This window comes from Schistocerca piceifrons, chromosome 7, assembly GCF_021461385.2.
Source record: "Schistocerca piceifrons isolate TAMUIC-IGC-003096 chromosome 7, iqSchPice1.1, whole genome shotgun sequence".
NCBI classification, from domain to species: domain Eukaryota; kingdom Metazoa; phylum Arthropoda; class Insecta; order Orthoptera; family Acrididae; genus Schistocerca; species Schistocerca piceifrons.
In genome coordinates this window covers 427,839,966-427,855,051 of record NC_060144.1, presented here as the reverse complement: position 1 = coordinate 427,855,051, position 15,086 = coordinate 427,839,966, and the positions used below count along the sequence as shown (strand labels likewise).

Below are 15,086 nucleotides of genomic sequence, written 5' to 3'. Positions count from 1 at the left end.
TGTAAATTGCTATTAAATTTCAGAACGTATAAACGGACCTGATGTTGTGGTAGTAATGCTGAAGCAAGAAGCTCTATGCGTTTGCCCGAAAGAATTTTCTTTGAGAACATGATACGTAGTTTTACTGTCGCTTCCTAAAACGTTTCAGCGGGTATTGATTAAATTTTTATACACTTGGAGAGCGTACGTTTTGCCATTGATTATGATGCAGTGGTGTGTTTCAGTGCATAATGTAATAAAATAACCTGTTATCTAGAGAAAGTAGTAGCAAAGTGTTTCGAGTCTCTAACGCATTGGGTGTTTCTTTCAGAGATTAAGGTGTATCCTGGCATCTCACGAGGGTCACTCGGCAGCCATGTATCCATACCTGGAGGTGAGTTCAGCCATCGTCGACGCAAGACTGCGCAACTAACAATACAAACTTCGATAGTCATTTGGCGTTGACATATGCATGGAAAAATATCCTCTCAAGAGATGCCCTTCATATGGGTAACAGCAATCCCTTCGAGTCCAAATAAGCAAGTACTGCAGTGGTGCCAATGTTTTTTCTGCCGTGAGTGAAGCATGCAGTCTAAAGAATAAAAAATAGGAGACAGAATATGTTCCAGTAATCATGAACTCGTGCCGAGTGGTTCAAAAAGAAAGGGGAGATTTCAGTTGTTTATTACAAAATATAGAAGGTAAGAACACAATATGCATGTCACTGGTTAGAGGAAGGTTCGAAGTTCTTACAGGGCTGCGCTGTGCTTTGTTTGCACCAACATGACGACTGTACAACAGGAGAAATAAATTTCTTTGTTGGAATTTGCGTGATGTCAGTGCATTGTCAAAGTTAATCCCACGTTCCTCAGTCGATTCAGCAAGAAGCCACGTGTACACAAACAGATTTATGACTGGCATAAAAAATTATTTGACAATGGTTGCATATGCTATAGGGAAGGCACTAGTTGGTCAGGCACGTCCGGTGAAAATATCGAGCGTATTCGAGATGCGTCCACAAGGAGCTCTTGGAAGTCCACAAGACGGGCAAACTGGGAATTTCAATTTCCTCAGACAACGGCATGGCGTATTCTGAAACGACACCTGCGTATGAAGCTTAAGAAGTAGCAGTTAATGTAGCAACTGCTTTCTGGTGACCATGCAGAAGAAACTAATTTTGCATTTCAGTTCTCCGGGATGTGACAGAGGACACAGTTGTCCAAACAGCTCATCTTATCGGAGGAATCGACATTTTATCTATAGGGTAAAGTAAACAACCATTATGTAAGAATTTGGGGTCACATAATGCTGACGTCGTCATCGGACATGAAAAAAGACTCACTGAAACTGAGTGTGTTTTGTGCCGTTTCTATTCACAAAGTTTATGGACCTTTCATTTTTCGAAGGAAATTGTGGTACCTGTGATAGCTGCTCTCCAAGAGCTGAGAAATCAAGTTGTTCATATTGTCGATTGCATAAAAAATAACGTGCTGATTCATATGTGGAATGAAATGTACTAACGTTTCAATGTTACTCGAGCAACGCTTGCTGGTCACATTGAGTGAACGGTATAGTTTCTGTGCGAACATACAACTTTGAACCATCCTCAATCCAGTGACATGCACAATGTGTTTCTGTATTTCATAGTTTGTCTGTAATAAGCAACTGTATTCTGTTCTTTCTGTTTGAATCACCCTGTTATTCATAGAAGTATGCGGCCGTAACCAATGAAAATGTTGGCGCATGGAGGGTGATCATAGTGAGGCATGGAGCCAAATAACGACAGTCATTACAGCCATACATTTTTGACAAAGAGAAAATGGACAGTGACAGACTATATAGGGCATCCCGTGTAATTCCCATCCTGGGCTTCGGACTTTATGGAAAACTGAAAGTGTCGTCCTGTAAAGGCAGTAATTACCCATCACTAGTCTCACCAAACAGCTCTTCACTGCATTAGAATTTTCTCCTACCATGTTTAATATTCAGTACGAGATCTACAGCTAGCTGCGAATCACACTCAGAGCTGATCTTTTTATTTGAGTTCGTTCACGTTATTCACAGCTCACCTAAATGAAGCGCAAGCCATAGAGGACATCGGTTTATTACGTGGCTACCATTAGGTTGTTCCTCATTCTTCAGTACTTCGTGTCTGGGGACGAGTGCAACACGGGCTGTAACAGGTTACACATATTGTTTCAGATTTACACCAGAAAAAACCGATCGGGCATCATTATTTGTGATGAACATATAAAAAAACCTTAAATATTTCGATTGGCGACAGCGTATAAATTTAGATTGCGTACTGTATATTCATTTCAAGAGCATATACCGATACAGAGATAACAGTATTGCACTTATATATCATGTATATGTATTCTTACGTATTAGAGCTCATTATGATATTGGGACATTTTTAAAATCTAACTATAAAGGGTAAATAGTATATGATGCTCTCATCTCGGTAGCGAATGTCATATACCCCTTATGCATTAGAGCCGTCACTTCCTTCGTGATGCAAAGGAAACTAACACCGTGTATCAGATTTTTGAGAGGCAGGTGTTTGTCACTTGTAGCGTTCGCAGAAATGTTGTGGTCTTTGCGAAATTTTTATTGCTCTTCCCAGAATACGTTGTCTCCAATCATGAAATTCCGTTTGCAGAGCGTTTTCTGCTGTAGGATGTAAATATAAAAGTGGAAAGTCGATTATGATCGACGAAGATCAGACACTTAAAAGATACTGGCGAGAAGTGTCATGCAGAGGATATGTACAGATTCAAGTATTAGCACGAAATAGGAATGAAAAGGACAACTAAAAATTTCTTCTCACAGGGAAGAAAACGGAGCTTCCCTTTTCTCGAAGTGAAAACTGCGACCTTTGTAATGACATCGGTCTTCTTTGTCAATCGGACTACGAATACGAAGAAATTCCGGTCCCACTGAGTCAAAATAACTCATGACGGAGAAGTAAGGATGCCAGGAAATGCAGGCAAAGACGACATTCTTGGGCAAAAGAAGTTTCCTAGAATAAAATATCGGCCTTAATGTGACGAATCGAAGCTTTTAAGACGTAGTGCTATGGAAGACTTTGGAAAGTTAGGTGGACTGATAGGATATGACAAGGAGAGTTTCCCTGCAGAGTCGACGTTGAGAGGTAAACGTTGACAAGAATAAGAGATTGAACAGTAATTCATCTGCTACGAGATCAAGGAATAACTTGAGGGAGCTATAGAGGGCAAAAAAATGGGGAAGACAGATATCGAAATCCATACAGTTAATACTCCAAGACTTTCTGCGCAAGTGCTAGTCTGAGATGACTAGATTGACACAGTAGAGGAATGAGTCTCGGTCAACATCAAACAGTGAAAAAATTGATGACTCCGAAAAAAGAACTACCGAGAAGCAGCAAGTACCTAATTGTCGACCCCACTTTTCTGAAAAGGTTATCAGTAAGAGCTAAAATTTCACCTTGTATACCACACGATATCCGATCAAAAAATTATTTGCTGATATTTCTGAGGTTTTCCTAGTCGGAAGTATCTGCCGAATGCTTAATTCTGTGACATCCATGAGGCTATTGCCCTCTGACATCAATACGAGTTAAATGCATGCCTTGGACGTCATTTATCAAATGGAACATTTATGTCCGTGTGTAAAGAAATGTGAAAGTTTTTCTGAACATGAAAACAGACACTCGGCTGTTATTACAACATTGCTTGCCTGTGTCACGTTAAACGGAGACCAGTTTGTTTTGGAGATGTATAATAATTTAACTACGTGTATGTGTGTGTGTGTGTGTGTGTGTGTGTGTGTGTGAGTGTGTGTGTGTGTGTGTGTGTGTGTGTTTGTGTGTAAGTGTGTAGAGAGAGAGAGAGAGAGAGAGAGAGAGAGAGAGAGAGAATGAAAGAGTGTGTGTGTAAATGAATGACAGAGATTAAAGTGAGGTACAGTGAATTTTCAACAACTTTAATGGAGAGTGAGAGGTCAAGGCAAAATGTACACATGCAATGTCACATATCGCGTTTTTGCTCATCAGACAATGACGTATAACTGTTTGCATAGCGAAATCAGAAACCTGAAGCAAGGCGTTTAATAGGATCGTTTCCGGCTGACGTAGAGTAACTCTTCGTGGAAGCAGACCACCTACTGTATCAACGGGACATCTCTCGCTGTGCTAAATTCAGAGTGTGTTTGTGAATGTACTAATGTACGTAAACCTATGTTTCGTAAAACTGCCCTATATGCAGAGCAGAGTGAAACAGTTTGTTTCTCTCTTTATTTTGCGTAGTAAATGACCGTGATTAGACTTTAATTTTGACCCATCGTCACAGAACCTCTTAACTAATTCTTCCATTTTTTCTTTCGATTTTTCACACATTGCTTTGATTTTATTTCCTGGCTGTTCTATGTTATGAATTGGGTAATACAGTTTCGAAGGCTACACGATTCTTTATGTTTCCAGTTAATAGTAAATACATTTTCAATGAACATGTTAAGCAGTCCTTTGCTGAGTCTGTAGTCGCTCATATTGTGATCACGTTCAAACAGTTATAGTTGTCTGTAGGGTAAGGCACCATTGAACCTATATATATCTCAATAATTCCCTGCTAGGTATTTATTTCATTTTCTCGAATAGGACTAGAAATTTTCCTTTCATTCTTTTCGGGTTTTACGTATTTTTACTGATTTGCGGTTGGTGTTTTTTCCCAGTCATTCAGAGATTCGTGGAAAAATCTTACAGAGCAACGTGAAAAACCAAAAAAGTAGCAACTAAAACTGATGCTGGTCGGGCCTCGAGTCCCGTGCCTCGCGTATTACGACTGATTCCGACTGATCGATCCACGACGACTACAATCCCAACTGACAGCACGCACTGTACCACCCCTGTCTCCTACTTTCTAAGCCTTACAGAAGCTATCCCTGCATATTTCACCGAACTAATGTTTCTTGGAGGAATGATACCGAGTCCAAAGGGTCTATACGGCTGTTACGTTTGTTTATCCCGTAGCAGGTAGCGATGACAGGGCAGTTACTATATGTCAGATAGGCAGACGTCGTGAAGTCGTACACTGTCCAGAGACGTCAATGTGACCATCTGTTGGAAGCCTGAATAACTACTTTTGCAGCGCGAAAGGCTGCAAAACGTCCAGGGAGAAAGTCAGTGAGGTTCTCCAAGGTACCAACAGGGATGGGACCCATGGTGACTCCAGTACCGACTTCACTGGATCTCTTGTAAAAATAATTAATTTTTGCCTTCAATTTCTGTTTCTTTTCCAATTATATGCGTGTGATGACATAAATCTAGGTTAGCAAACCGGTTGCACTGATAAAGGATTATTTAACGGCTTTTATTTAAACAGAATGAATTCTTACTGTTTTGGTGGCGAGCAATGTAAAGTCTGTTGAAAGGAGCAAAGTTTTCGTTTCACACGCATTTCGCCTTTACTATTTGTAAGTCATAATTAACGACCAATTTCGTGGATGTGAGTCTACACGTATTCTTTTTCTGGTCTCATAGTTGTACTTCCGCTTACTGCCATTCGAAATTTTATTTCACAGCACCAGAAAATGTTCGCATCCAAAAAGATGACGATGAAACCGAGTTTCCATTTATTAGTACTGTGTAAATGAAATTGCGAATACCAATACGCAGGAGAACAGCAATAATAGGAACAAGAATACATCTAGAGCAGCATCTATGAAATTTGCCAGTGATGACGTCTTCCAAATAATAGGGGCTAAACACGTATGGCACGATGAATTCATTTCATTGAGTTGTAATAAACTAGACGAAGGGAAAAAGATAATTATTAAGATAATATTACACGCAACTGAGGACGACAAGATAGTAAACTTTGTAGGAAATCGAAAAAAGTTCTCAATTTGTATCCACAAAAGTAAAAGATGTACAAAGATTAACTGCAGCTTAAGTTTACTCAAGAAAATTTGCAGGTATTTTTGGTATGTATCAGAAATGAAATTTTTCTGCAGAACGAAACGTAAATTTTCACTGCGTAGCTTTATGTTTCGATCCTGTCGTTTGATCCCATAATCAATCCACTGTATTAGAAACTTCCTGTCTTCAAATTTCATTTGTAAACGTCATCTCGAATATCGGTTATTCGGAATCAAATCCAATACCTGAGTTAATATTTCTTGTGTTTCTTCAATATCCGAACTGTTCACATCTCCTATATCGTACAAATGTACAGATAGCTTGCCATGTTAGAACAGTAAGTCGTCTTTGCCAAATAATAATACATTACCACTTTCTAACAACAACCCCCATCAAAACTCCCGAAACTAAGGAAAATATCATTTTATAAATTTATTTATTATATAAAGGATTATTATCTGTTATATTTATGATATTTATATTATGATTTATTACATAAAGAATATTTGATTTAATAGAAATTAATGTATGATGCTGTCTTTTTTTTGGTATATGCAACAAAAATTTGAAAAGGAAAAAAACAGATTTTGCGAAATGAATTGTTTATTCGTAAACATTTCTATTTCATATCAAAATTATAGAAGATAAATAATAAAACTACTAATTGTTGTTTCCCTTAGGACGCAGCAGGATCACACCTGTATTTGATTTTGCAGGGTGAATCGCCTAAAACTTGCACCTCAAATATTGCGGAAATGGAAAGTGATATTGATATACATATTTCACAGAATGGAATGGTAGTCAAGCGCTCGTATGATTAGCCAATAAATAGAATGTAATAATAACAGAAGATGTATTTTTATGCAAAAATACACTTCTTTTAAATGGAAAAATACCTATTGACACTAAAAAACTAAAAGTAGGGTGCATTATAATGTTATTTGTGATTATTGTAGGATTCTAGTCCGAGTCGTTTACGATATACCCTATTTTAAAGTTTCCGCAACAACACTTCTTTGTGCCACTCAACTTGCGTAGTTGCTAGGTACGACACTGTTGTATTTGATTACTGTGTGCTTGTGTGTTCCTTGAGTGCACTGCGACTTGCTAGTCATTTAGTGTGTCACAGTCCAAGCAGTAATTCGAGAGCGGACGATGGGATTCATAAGTGAAAAAAGCTGACATTCTCCATGTGTATGGAAAGTGTAGGAAGAATGCAGTTCGCTTTTCTACGGTGTATTCGGCAAGATATCCCAAAAGACATTATCCATCTCGGCAGTTATTTATCAACCTCTTCAACCAGTTACGTGAAACTACAACACCTAGAGAACGTAACAGAAGGAAGGAAGTGATTACAGAAGAGGGGGAAATTAATGTTCTTGTTACAGTTGCAGTTATTCCACACGTTAGCTATCTCTCAACGCACGAGAAGTGGCAAGAGTCACACAAATACACCACGCTTTCTCCATCGATATAGGTTCCATCCCTATCACATCTTTCTTCATCAGGAGCTGCATGGAAATGACTACGATAATCGTGTCAGCTTCTGTTCAGGGGCATTATCACAGAATCCTCCAGATGTGTAACGATTCCACATTTACCAATCATGGCCAGGTAAACTGACGAAAGAGGCATCATTAGTCTGTTGACAATCCCCGGGGGTTTCGTCAGGTGGAACGTCACTGTCTATGGAGTGTACATGTGTGGTGTAACATGGTGAGCTATTGGCTCACAGGCCTGTTTTTGTAGACGGAACACCAAACCCACAAATACCGGAGTCTCCTAACAGACAATTTTCCACGGATGCTAGAACACGACCTAGCAGTATGATGGCTGTCCAGCCCATAATGCTCGAAGTACTATAGCATCCCGAATTCTTTCCAAATCGTTGGATTGGACGCTGAGGACCTTTACTTTGGTCGGCTTGTTCCCTGGATTTGACACCTGTAGGTTTTTCTGTGTTAGGAAATGTGAAAGACGATGTGTACAAGTACATACCAACTTCATATGATGATATGCAACGACTTATCAGTGCAGGCTCCTCGGACATCACTGGTGTAATGCTAGCATGTATGCATCAGATATTCAATACCAGACTGGAACCCTGTAGTGCCACTGACGGTAGTCATTCTGAACACAACTTATAATGGTCAGTTGTCTCGTTACTGCTCAGAATTCGCATAACTAGAGTGTGCACTTGCGTTGTTCTGTAGTCTGTGCTACCACATATACTGTACAAGCGTCGGTGAAGAGCTTCTTTCAAAATACGATGTCTCGTAAACGACTCACACTAGAATCCTGCAACAAACGCTACTAACATTCTAATTTTCCATACATTTAATTTGTTAATTTCAATAGGCATTGTAAAATGTAGATAAGTGTGTTTGCTCAAAAAATATACTTTCTAAGTATTATTTCAGTCGGTTGATTGGTTAAAAATTCAGCATCTGACTACCAGTCTGCTCTGTGGAAACTGCACATCAATAGCACTTCCCATTTCGCAATATTTACAGTGCAAGTTACAGCTATTACAGGTGATTCACCCTCTGTACATAGTCTTTAATCTAAAACTAAATGTACGAGGGTCACTCCAAAAGAAATGCACACCATTTTTGTAAAAATACAGTTTTCATTCTGCATGTGTGAAAGTTTTACAGTTTGTAGATACATTCTTCCTGCTTGTTTTCAAACTTAGTTCAACTTGTTCACGTGAGTGGCCCCGTCACAGCACGTCTTCAAGATGGCTGCTACAATTGACGTTCGTCAGAAGCAACGTGCTATCATAGACTTACTGTGCTGTGAAAACGATACGGTGGGAAACATCCACAAGAGGTTGAAAAAAGTGTATGGAGATGCTGCTGTCGATCGCAGAACAGTTAGTCGGTGGGCAAGCAGGTTACGTGGTGAAAGCGGTCACGGCAATATTGAGGATTGTCCTCGCAGCGGCAGGCCTCGTACTGCACACACTCCAGACAATCTGCAGGGAGTTAACGAATTGGTGACTGCTGACAGACCCATCACAGTGAACGAATTGTCACGCTACATTGCGATAAGGGAAGGAAGTGTTTGCAGAATACTGAAAGTGTTGGCGCTAAAAAAGGTTTGTGCCACTGTGTTCCTAGAATGTTGACAGTGGCTCAAAAAGAAACAAGAAAAATGGTATGCAGCGAACTTTTGGAACAGTACGAGAATGGTGGAGATGAATTTCTTGGAAAAATTGTGACAGGTGATGAAACATGGCTCCATCATTTTTCACCAGAGACGAAGAGGCAATCAACTGAATGGTATCATGCAAATTCACCCAAGAAAAAAAATTCAAAACCACATCTTCTGTTGGAAAAGTTATGGCTACGGTGTTTTTCGATTCCGAAGGACTCTTGCCTGTGGACATCATGCCAAGTCGAACCACCATAAATTCTAATGTGTATGTGACGGCACTGAAGAAATTTCAAGCTCGACTGAGTCGTGTTCGACTACATAGGCAAATGCAGGGTGTTTTGCTTTTGCTCGACAGTGCACGGCCACATGTCAGTCAAAAAACCATGGAAGCGATCAAACAACTTAGATGGACAACACAGAAACACCCGCCTTACTGTCCTGACTATCATCTCTTTGGGAAACTGAAAGACTCTATTCTTGGAACAAGGTTTGAAGATGATGACTCCTCTGTGCACGCTGCCAAACAGTGGCTCCAACAGGTTGGTCCAGAATTTTACCGTGCGGATATGCAGGCGCTGGTTCCAAGATGGCGTATGGAAGTTGAGAGGGATGGAAATTATGTTGAGAAATTAAAATATGGTTCCTAAAGGATGTATCTGTATACTTTCAAACATGTGTAATAAAAGATAGATTTTTAAAAAAAATAGAGTGCAATTTTATGTGAATGCGACGCATGATAACAACAAATTGTACTTGTCGGTACCACTCTATGACAGAAAATAAACATTTGATACTCAATGAAAGGATCTCCCGTACCTTAAGCACTTTACGACCTCCAAATAATCAAAGCATTAACTACGAAACAATTTTTTCAAGGTGATAGTTAAAACTTCCTCACCAACCCTCGTAGACTACATAAATGTAGATCAATGTTGGCCTCACAAGTACCGTGGTGTGTGCAGGCGTGGCGGAGGCAGCTCGGGACAAGGATTCGTCTCGAGATGAGGACAGCGCGGAGCAGTCGGCAGGCACCTCGGGAGCCGTCCAGGTGTCGGGGGCGGCAGCGGGGGCGTTGCTGCTGGCCGTGGCGGCGGCGGCAGTGGTGGTTCTCAGCTGACACGGCGGCCTCGGGGACGTCTAATGTCCGCGGTGGGCAGCGTGCCAACTGGAACTCTCTGCTCCAGCGACTTTGCTCCGCTATACGAGGAGGTCCAGGCGCTGGCAGCGGAAACACAGTGAATCCCGAAACTGTACGTGCTTTGGTGGGCACGCTGAGAGACTCGAGCAATTCCTTAGCACTTCGGCTTATACCTAACCGACTAGACTCCATTCTGCTGTTTTCTGTGTGGTGACGAGTATTTGTGAGCGTTGTAAACTGTCTTTAAGTGAGAAAATTGAGCCCTTACGCAAACAGGAACACGTTTCCTTAGGGAAGCTAATTTTGACTCCGTTACCTATTTGCAATACATCGAAAATCTTGTCAGCTCATATGGAAACCTTTACCACTGCTACGATGAGAGTTTCAAGTATGTGTATGTGTACGTGTACATGCATGACTTTTCATCCTACTCCTCGTTAACTAAATGATACGCAGAATTTTTAAATTATATATGGTGACTGCAGTTGTGCTGCTCCTGTATTTGGCGTTATATGGGATAGAATGAAGCATCTGGTGCGTATCCATACACACACACACACACACACACACACACACACACACACCCACACACACACACACACATACACAACCTGAAAAACCGCTTGCAACTCATGGCGATAAATAACAAGCGAAACTGCGGCTCAAGTTGTTACGATATAATTTTCGAAAAGTATCTGAAAAGTGTGGGTCATTAGCTACGAATTATTTTTAAATATTTTATTGTGGTCAAGGGATATATAGGGCCGACTTAATATAGCATCCCGAAGACTCAGTATTACTGCTTTCTGTGTGTTGCCTCCCCCACGAAACGGTCAACAATTTGCGATGAACAGGAGAATGAGAACCGTCTCAACAGTGCTCTTTTCTGTAATATCTTCCTGTAGATCCCATTTTCCATATTCTGCTTTTATTACAGGGTAATTGCATTCGAGATAAAAACTTATAAGAAACGGATTAACTAGGAAATTCCTGTTCAGTGTTTGTCCAACGAAGTTATGCCACTCTGTTAAATTCATTAGGTATAGAATAATCTCTCCTTAACGGGCTGACAATAAGTTGAACCATAGTTCCAATGAGTAAACTCTGGAATTTGTGTGAGCTATGTCGTTACACCTATGAAGTATCACAAAACGAATGAATATTCCAAAGCATTTTTACAAAACAGTGATCAGCAGAAGAAAGTGCTAACGGACAAGAGGATATTTAGTGTTTCTGTTTACTGTACATTTAGTTAAATTCAGATATAAGAAGATAAATGTTAAGCGACAAAACATCTTTTATAGCAGGCAGTGCTTTCTAAGGTTGCTTGTGTAACTGCTGGATGTCATTGTAAAAAAGAGAAAATAATTTTTATAGTAGACTCTTCTTTCTAAGGATACATATAACTGCTAACTGGCAACAATCGATGCATTTGGAACCACAGCAGGTAGTATTATCAGAGTAAACGTTACTAAATTAATGGTCAGCACCTTTTTCTGCAGATCCACCTCAATTACAACCAACATCCATCAAAAACAAATTCACGAGATAAATTACAAGAATGTGAGAACAAAATCAGCTGGTTCCCAGGAAGTAATGGAGACTTACGTACAAACATGGCTTGGAATGGAGAAATGGTTCTGAAATATAGTTAATCAAATTGCTACTCTACATGACATTAATTGTTTGCGGTAAAGTTTAGCGTGTCGCATTGTATCTCCATGCAGTTCATTACTTAAGCACCGACAGAACTTACGTTACAGGTGTCAGAAACTTTGATTTTAAGAGTATAGGGAATTGTAAATCCAAACAAATTAGATTAAGACACGATAAAATTCAATGCATTTTTCTGGCATAAGAAATGTTAAAGATGGGTAGGAGCGTAACCAAGGCTTCATTTCATTGACTTAATTATTCATGAATATCATTTTTCATTCAGTATAAATATGGAGATTATTCACTAAAACTTATGAATTTCTGTGAATATTGTACAGAGTGAGGAGTATGCAAACCAACGTTTTGTTGGCAGATTTATCTCCCTGCAGTCTGCTCACTGAGTGAGGTGACTCGTGACAAGATGTACATCCTAAACAACTGAAAAAATCAAATCTCTGTCTCCAACTGAATTACTTTCATTACAGCTGTGACCGAGTCTGAAAGCTGTGCTTGTTTAGTTTGTCGACTGTCACTAGGTCCTCATAATCCGAAGAGTCAGACACAGAATATATCGCATTGTATTACCACCATAATATTTTGTTCAATTTCCTACCAACAGAACCATCTATCGTCTCTTGGACCATTTATAGCGCAGAGAATATTCAGGTAGTGGCATTCATTGTTATCCGCTCCCATACTTGCTTCGGTAATTTAATTAAATGAAGTACTGGTTCCTAAATTTAGATATCAGTATTAGCGTCATTTAATGGTTTTCAAACAATTGTAAATCTAAGAATGTGTTGTAATGAGTACCAAAGATAGGGGAAATATTTTTGGCTTACTTGTAGGAAATAAGATTCAGACTGTACACGATACTCTTTTGTCTGCAAAAGGATTTAATTGTCTCTTAATTTTTCGTTCGTATTCAGTGCAGTTATTCGTATGACACATTTTGTGGGACTGGTGACTGGCCACGGCTCTGAAAAACCCAAGGTGAACTGTGGCAATAGTTGATACTGGCGTGGGGTTGTGGTACTGTGTGACATATTACCTATCATGGCAACAATGATGAATGACGACAAATAGAAGTCCGAAAATTCTCTTACTCGTGTGAAGCACTTCTTAGGTAATGTGCAGTGTTTTCATAGCAATACACCGTTGTTTTGATTATAATTTGAGCTGCTGCTTCTATAAATTTGTTAGGAAGATACTAAATTCTTTGCTTGTCTTCTTTCTTCCTAGATATTACTGTGGACTTTCCGTCCCTTCAGTTCAAACTACAAAAACCAGAACCTTTTTCTTCTCCTAATATTAGCTTGCATATGCCTGATAAAATCTAACTTAATCATTGTTGCATGTTTGGCAGCTGTGCTTTTTATACAATGAGCACCTTATTACAAACCGTGATTCAGACGCCTTACTTACTACAAAAATTTGGAAACTTTCAATATGTACTTCAAAGATCCCTTATGCTCTAAAAGTGGTTTGGATGACATGTTACCGATCATGAGAGTAGGTCTCTTAAATCGTATTAACATCTTGAGGTTACAGGGAATCTTATAATAACAAAGAGAATAATTTGTGACTTCCTGATACTATAAAAATGCTCATTAAGCTTTCGTGAAAGATATGCCAATCTACGTTATGTTCTGACAGCGCCCAGAACGTGAAAATACTTATTAATCAAAATGTAATTTTCTAATGTGACTGTATAAATATGTAAATGTGAGCATAAAATAAAGTTTGTCTTATACAAAGATGAAAAATTCCTTAATTTGTATTCCTCTTTCATGCCTGTATAACGGTTCCTATATTCTTGCATAGTATATGTGACACTGTTATGTATATATGTTACGGAAGACAGGTTTGTATGCATTTAGCGATCTGTTATCGTTAATAATACTAGAACTTGACATACACGGTCCAGTCACTTTAATGTGCTCATCGCCTATTATTCGACGTCAGTGAGTAATAACCAATCACAGGCGTCTGGTGGCTGAACTAGAAGTGGAGGGTATATAAAGAGCGTAACAGGGAAACAGTGAAAACTGTACAGTCCTTGTCGTAATACAGAAAGTGAGCGTTTTATGAGATGTCGAAAGGTGTACGATCATTGGCTTTCGCGTCAAGCTTTTCTGAAACTCCTAAGTCTGTAAACGGTTCCTGTGCTGCCTTGGTTAAATTACACCGTGCATGGCAAAATGGCTCTATCTACAACTGGCGCCGAGGCAGCTGTTGTGAAATACGGGCTATAGATGGCGGATATGGACAACCGTTGCGGACTTGTGTACGCGCGAAAAGACATACAATTATTGAGCGACTGGCCTCACAGATGAACCAAAGGGCTACCAACAGTCTCCCCTCGACGTTTGTTCAGTGAACTTGGACATGCATGTGCCTCGGCAGAGTGCGCCTGACTCAAGAACCCACACTGAAGCTGTGACGAAGGCTGGAATTTGCACACCGATCAACAATTGGACGTTAACTAAGCGGCGACACGTGGCCTTTTGAGTTGAATCGTTTTATATTCCACCGGACGCATGGCCTTTGTCTGCATGGGGTGAAACGCTTGATATCGAAAAGTCCAGCCCAGGGAAGAGGATTTTATGATCTGGGGAATGTCTTCGTACTATACCCTGGGTGATGTCGTCATTTAGGAAGGCACAATGCATCTACACAAGTAGGCATCTGTCCTTGGGAAACATGTCCTCCCCGATATGCAGTTCATTCATTCTCAGCATTATGCGATCTACCACAACCTGCCACCAAACTCCTCGGTTTTATACCCAATCGAGAATCTGTGAGAATACCTCGATGTGGCCTTCACGCCATGGATTACCAATCGAGACACCTAGTGTCGCTGGCCCAGCACTGGAGTAGTATGGCTTCACGCTCCCCACTGACAATCTTCCAGCACGTCTCGCACCAGTAGATGCTGTAAAATGAAGTTATTCAGGCTTTTGACAGGTGGTTACAGTAAAGCGACAGGATCGTTTATGTCTGAACATCACTTTACATATTATCTCAAATATACAGGAACACACTTGAAAATAATAATAATAATAAATGTAAGTAAGTCAGTATCTGTCCGCCCGTCTGTCCGTGCGGTATAACGCACGGCTCTCCGGACTGGGAAGGAGCGCCTGGTCCCCGGCACGAATCCGTCCGGCGGACTCGTGTCGAGGTCCGGCGAGCCGGCCAGTCTATGGATGGTTTTAGGCAGTTTTCCATCTGTCTCCTCGAATGCGGGCTGGTTCC

The 15,086-nt window shown here is 40.2% G+C and overlaps 1 protein-coding gene across 1 annotated transcript in view; it reads left to right on the top strand.

Annotated features, from left to right (window-relative positions):
• Window positions 1–10,507, top strand: part of LOC124805760 (lachesin-like) — a 438,185-nt gene extending 427,678 nt beyond the window's left edge. Inside the window, exons 8-9 of the mRNA XM_047266328.1 lie at window positions 311–373; window positions 9,997–10,507. Of these exons, the coding sequence (XP_047122284.1) occupies window positions 311–373; window positions 9,997–10,151 (218 nt within the window). The 3' untranslated portion in view covers window positions 10,152–10,507. The remainder of the gene's footprint in view (window positions 1–310; window positions 374–9,996) is intronic.
• The last annotated feature ends 4,579 nt before the right edge of the window (window positions 10,508–15,086 follow it).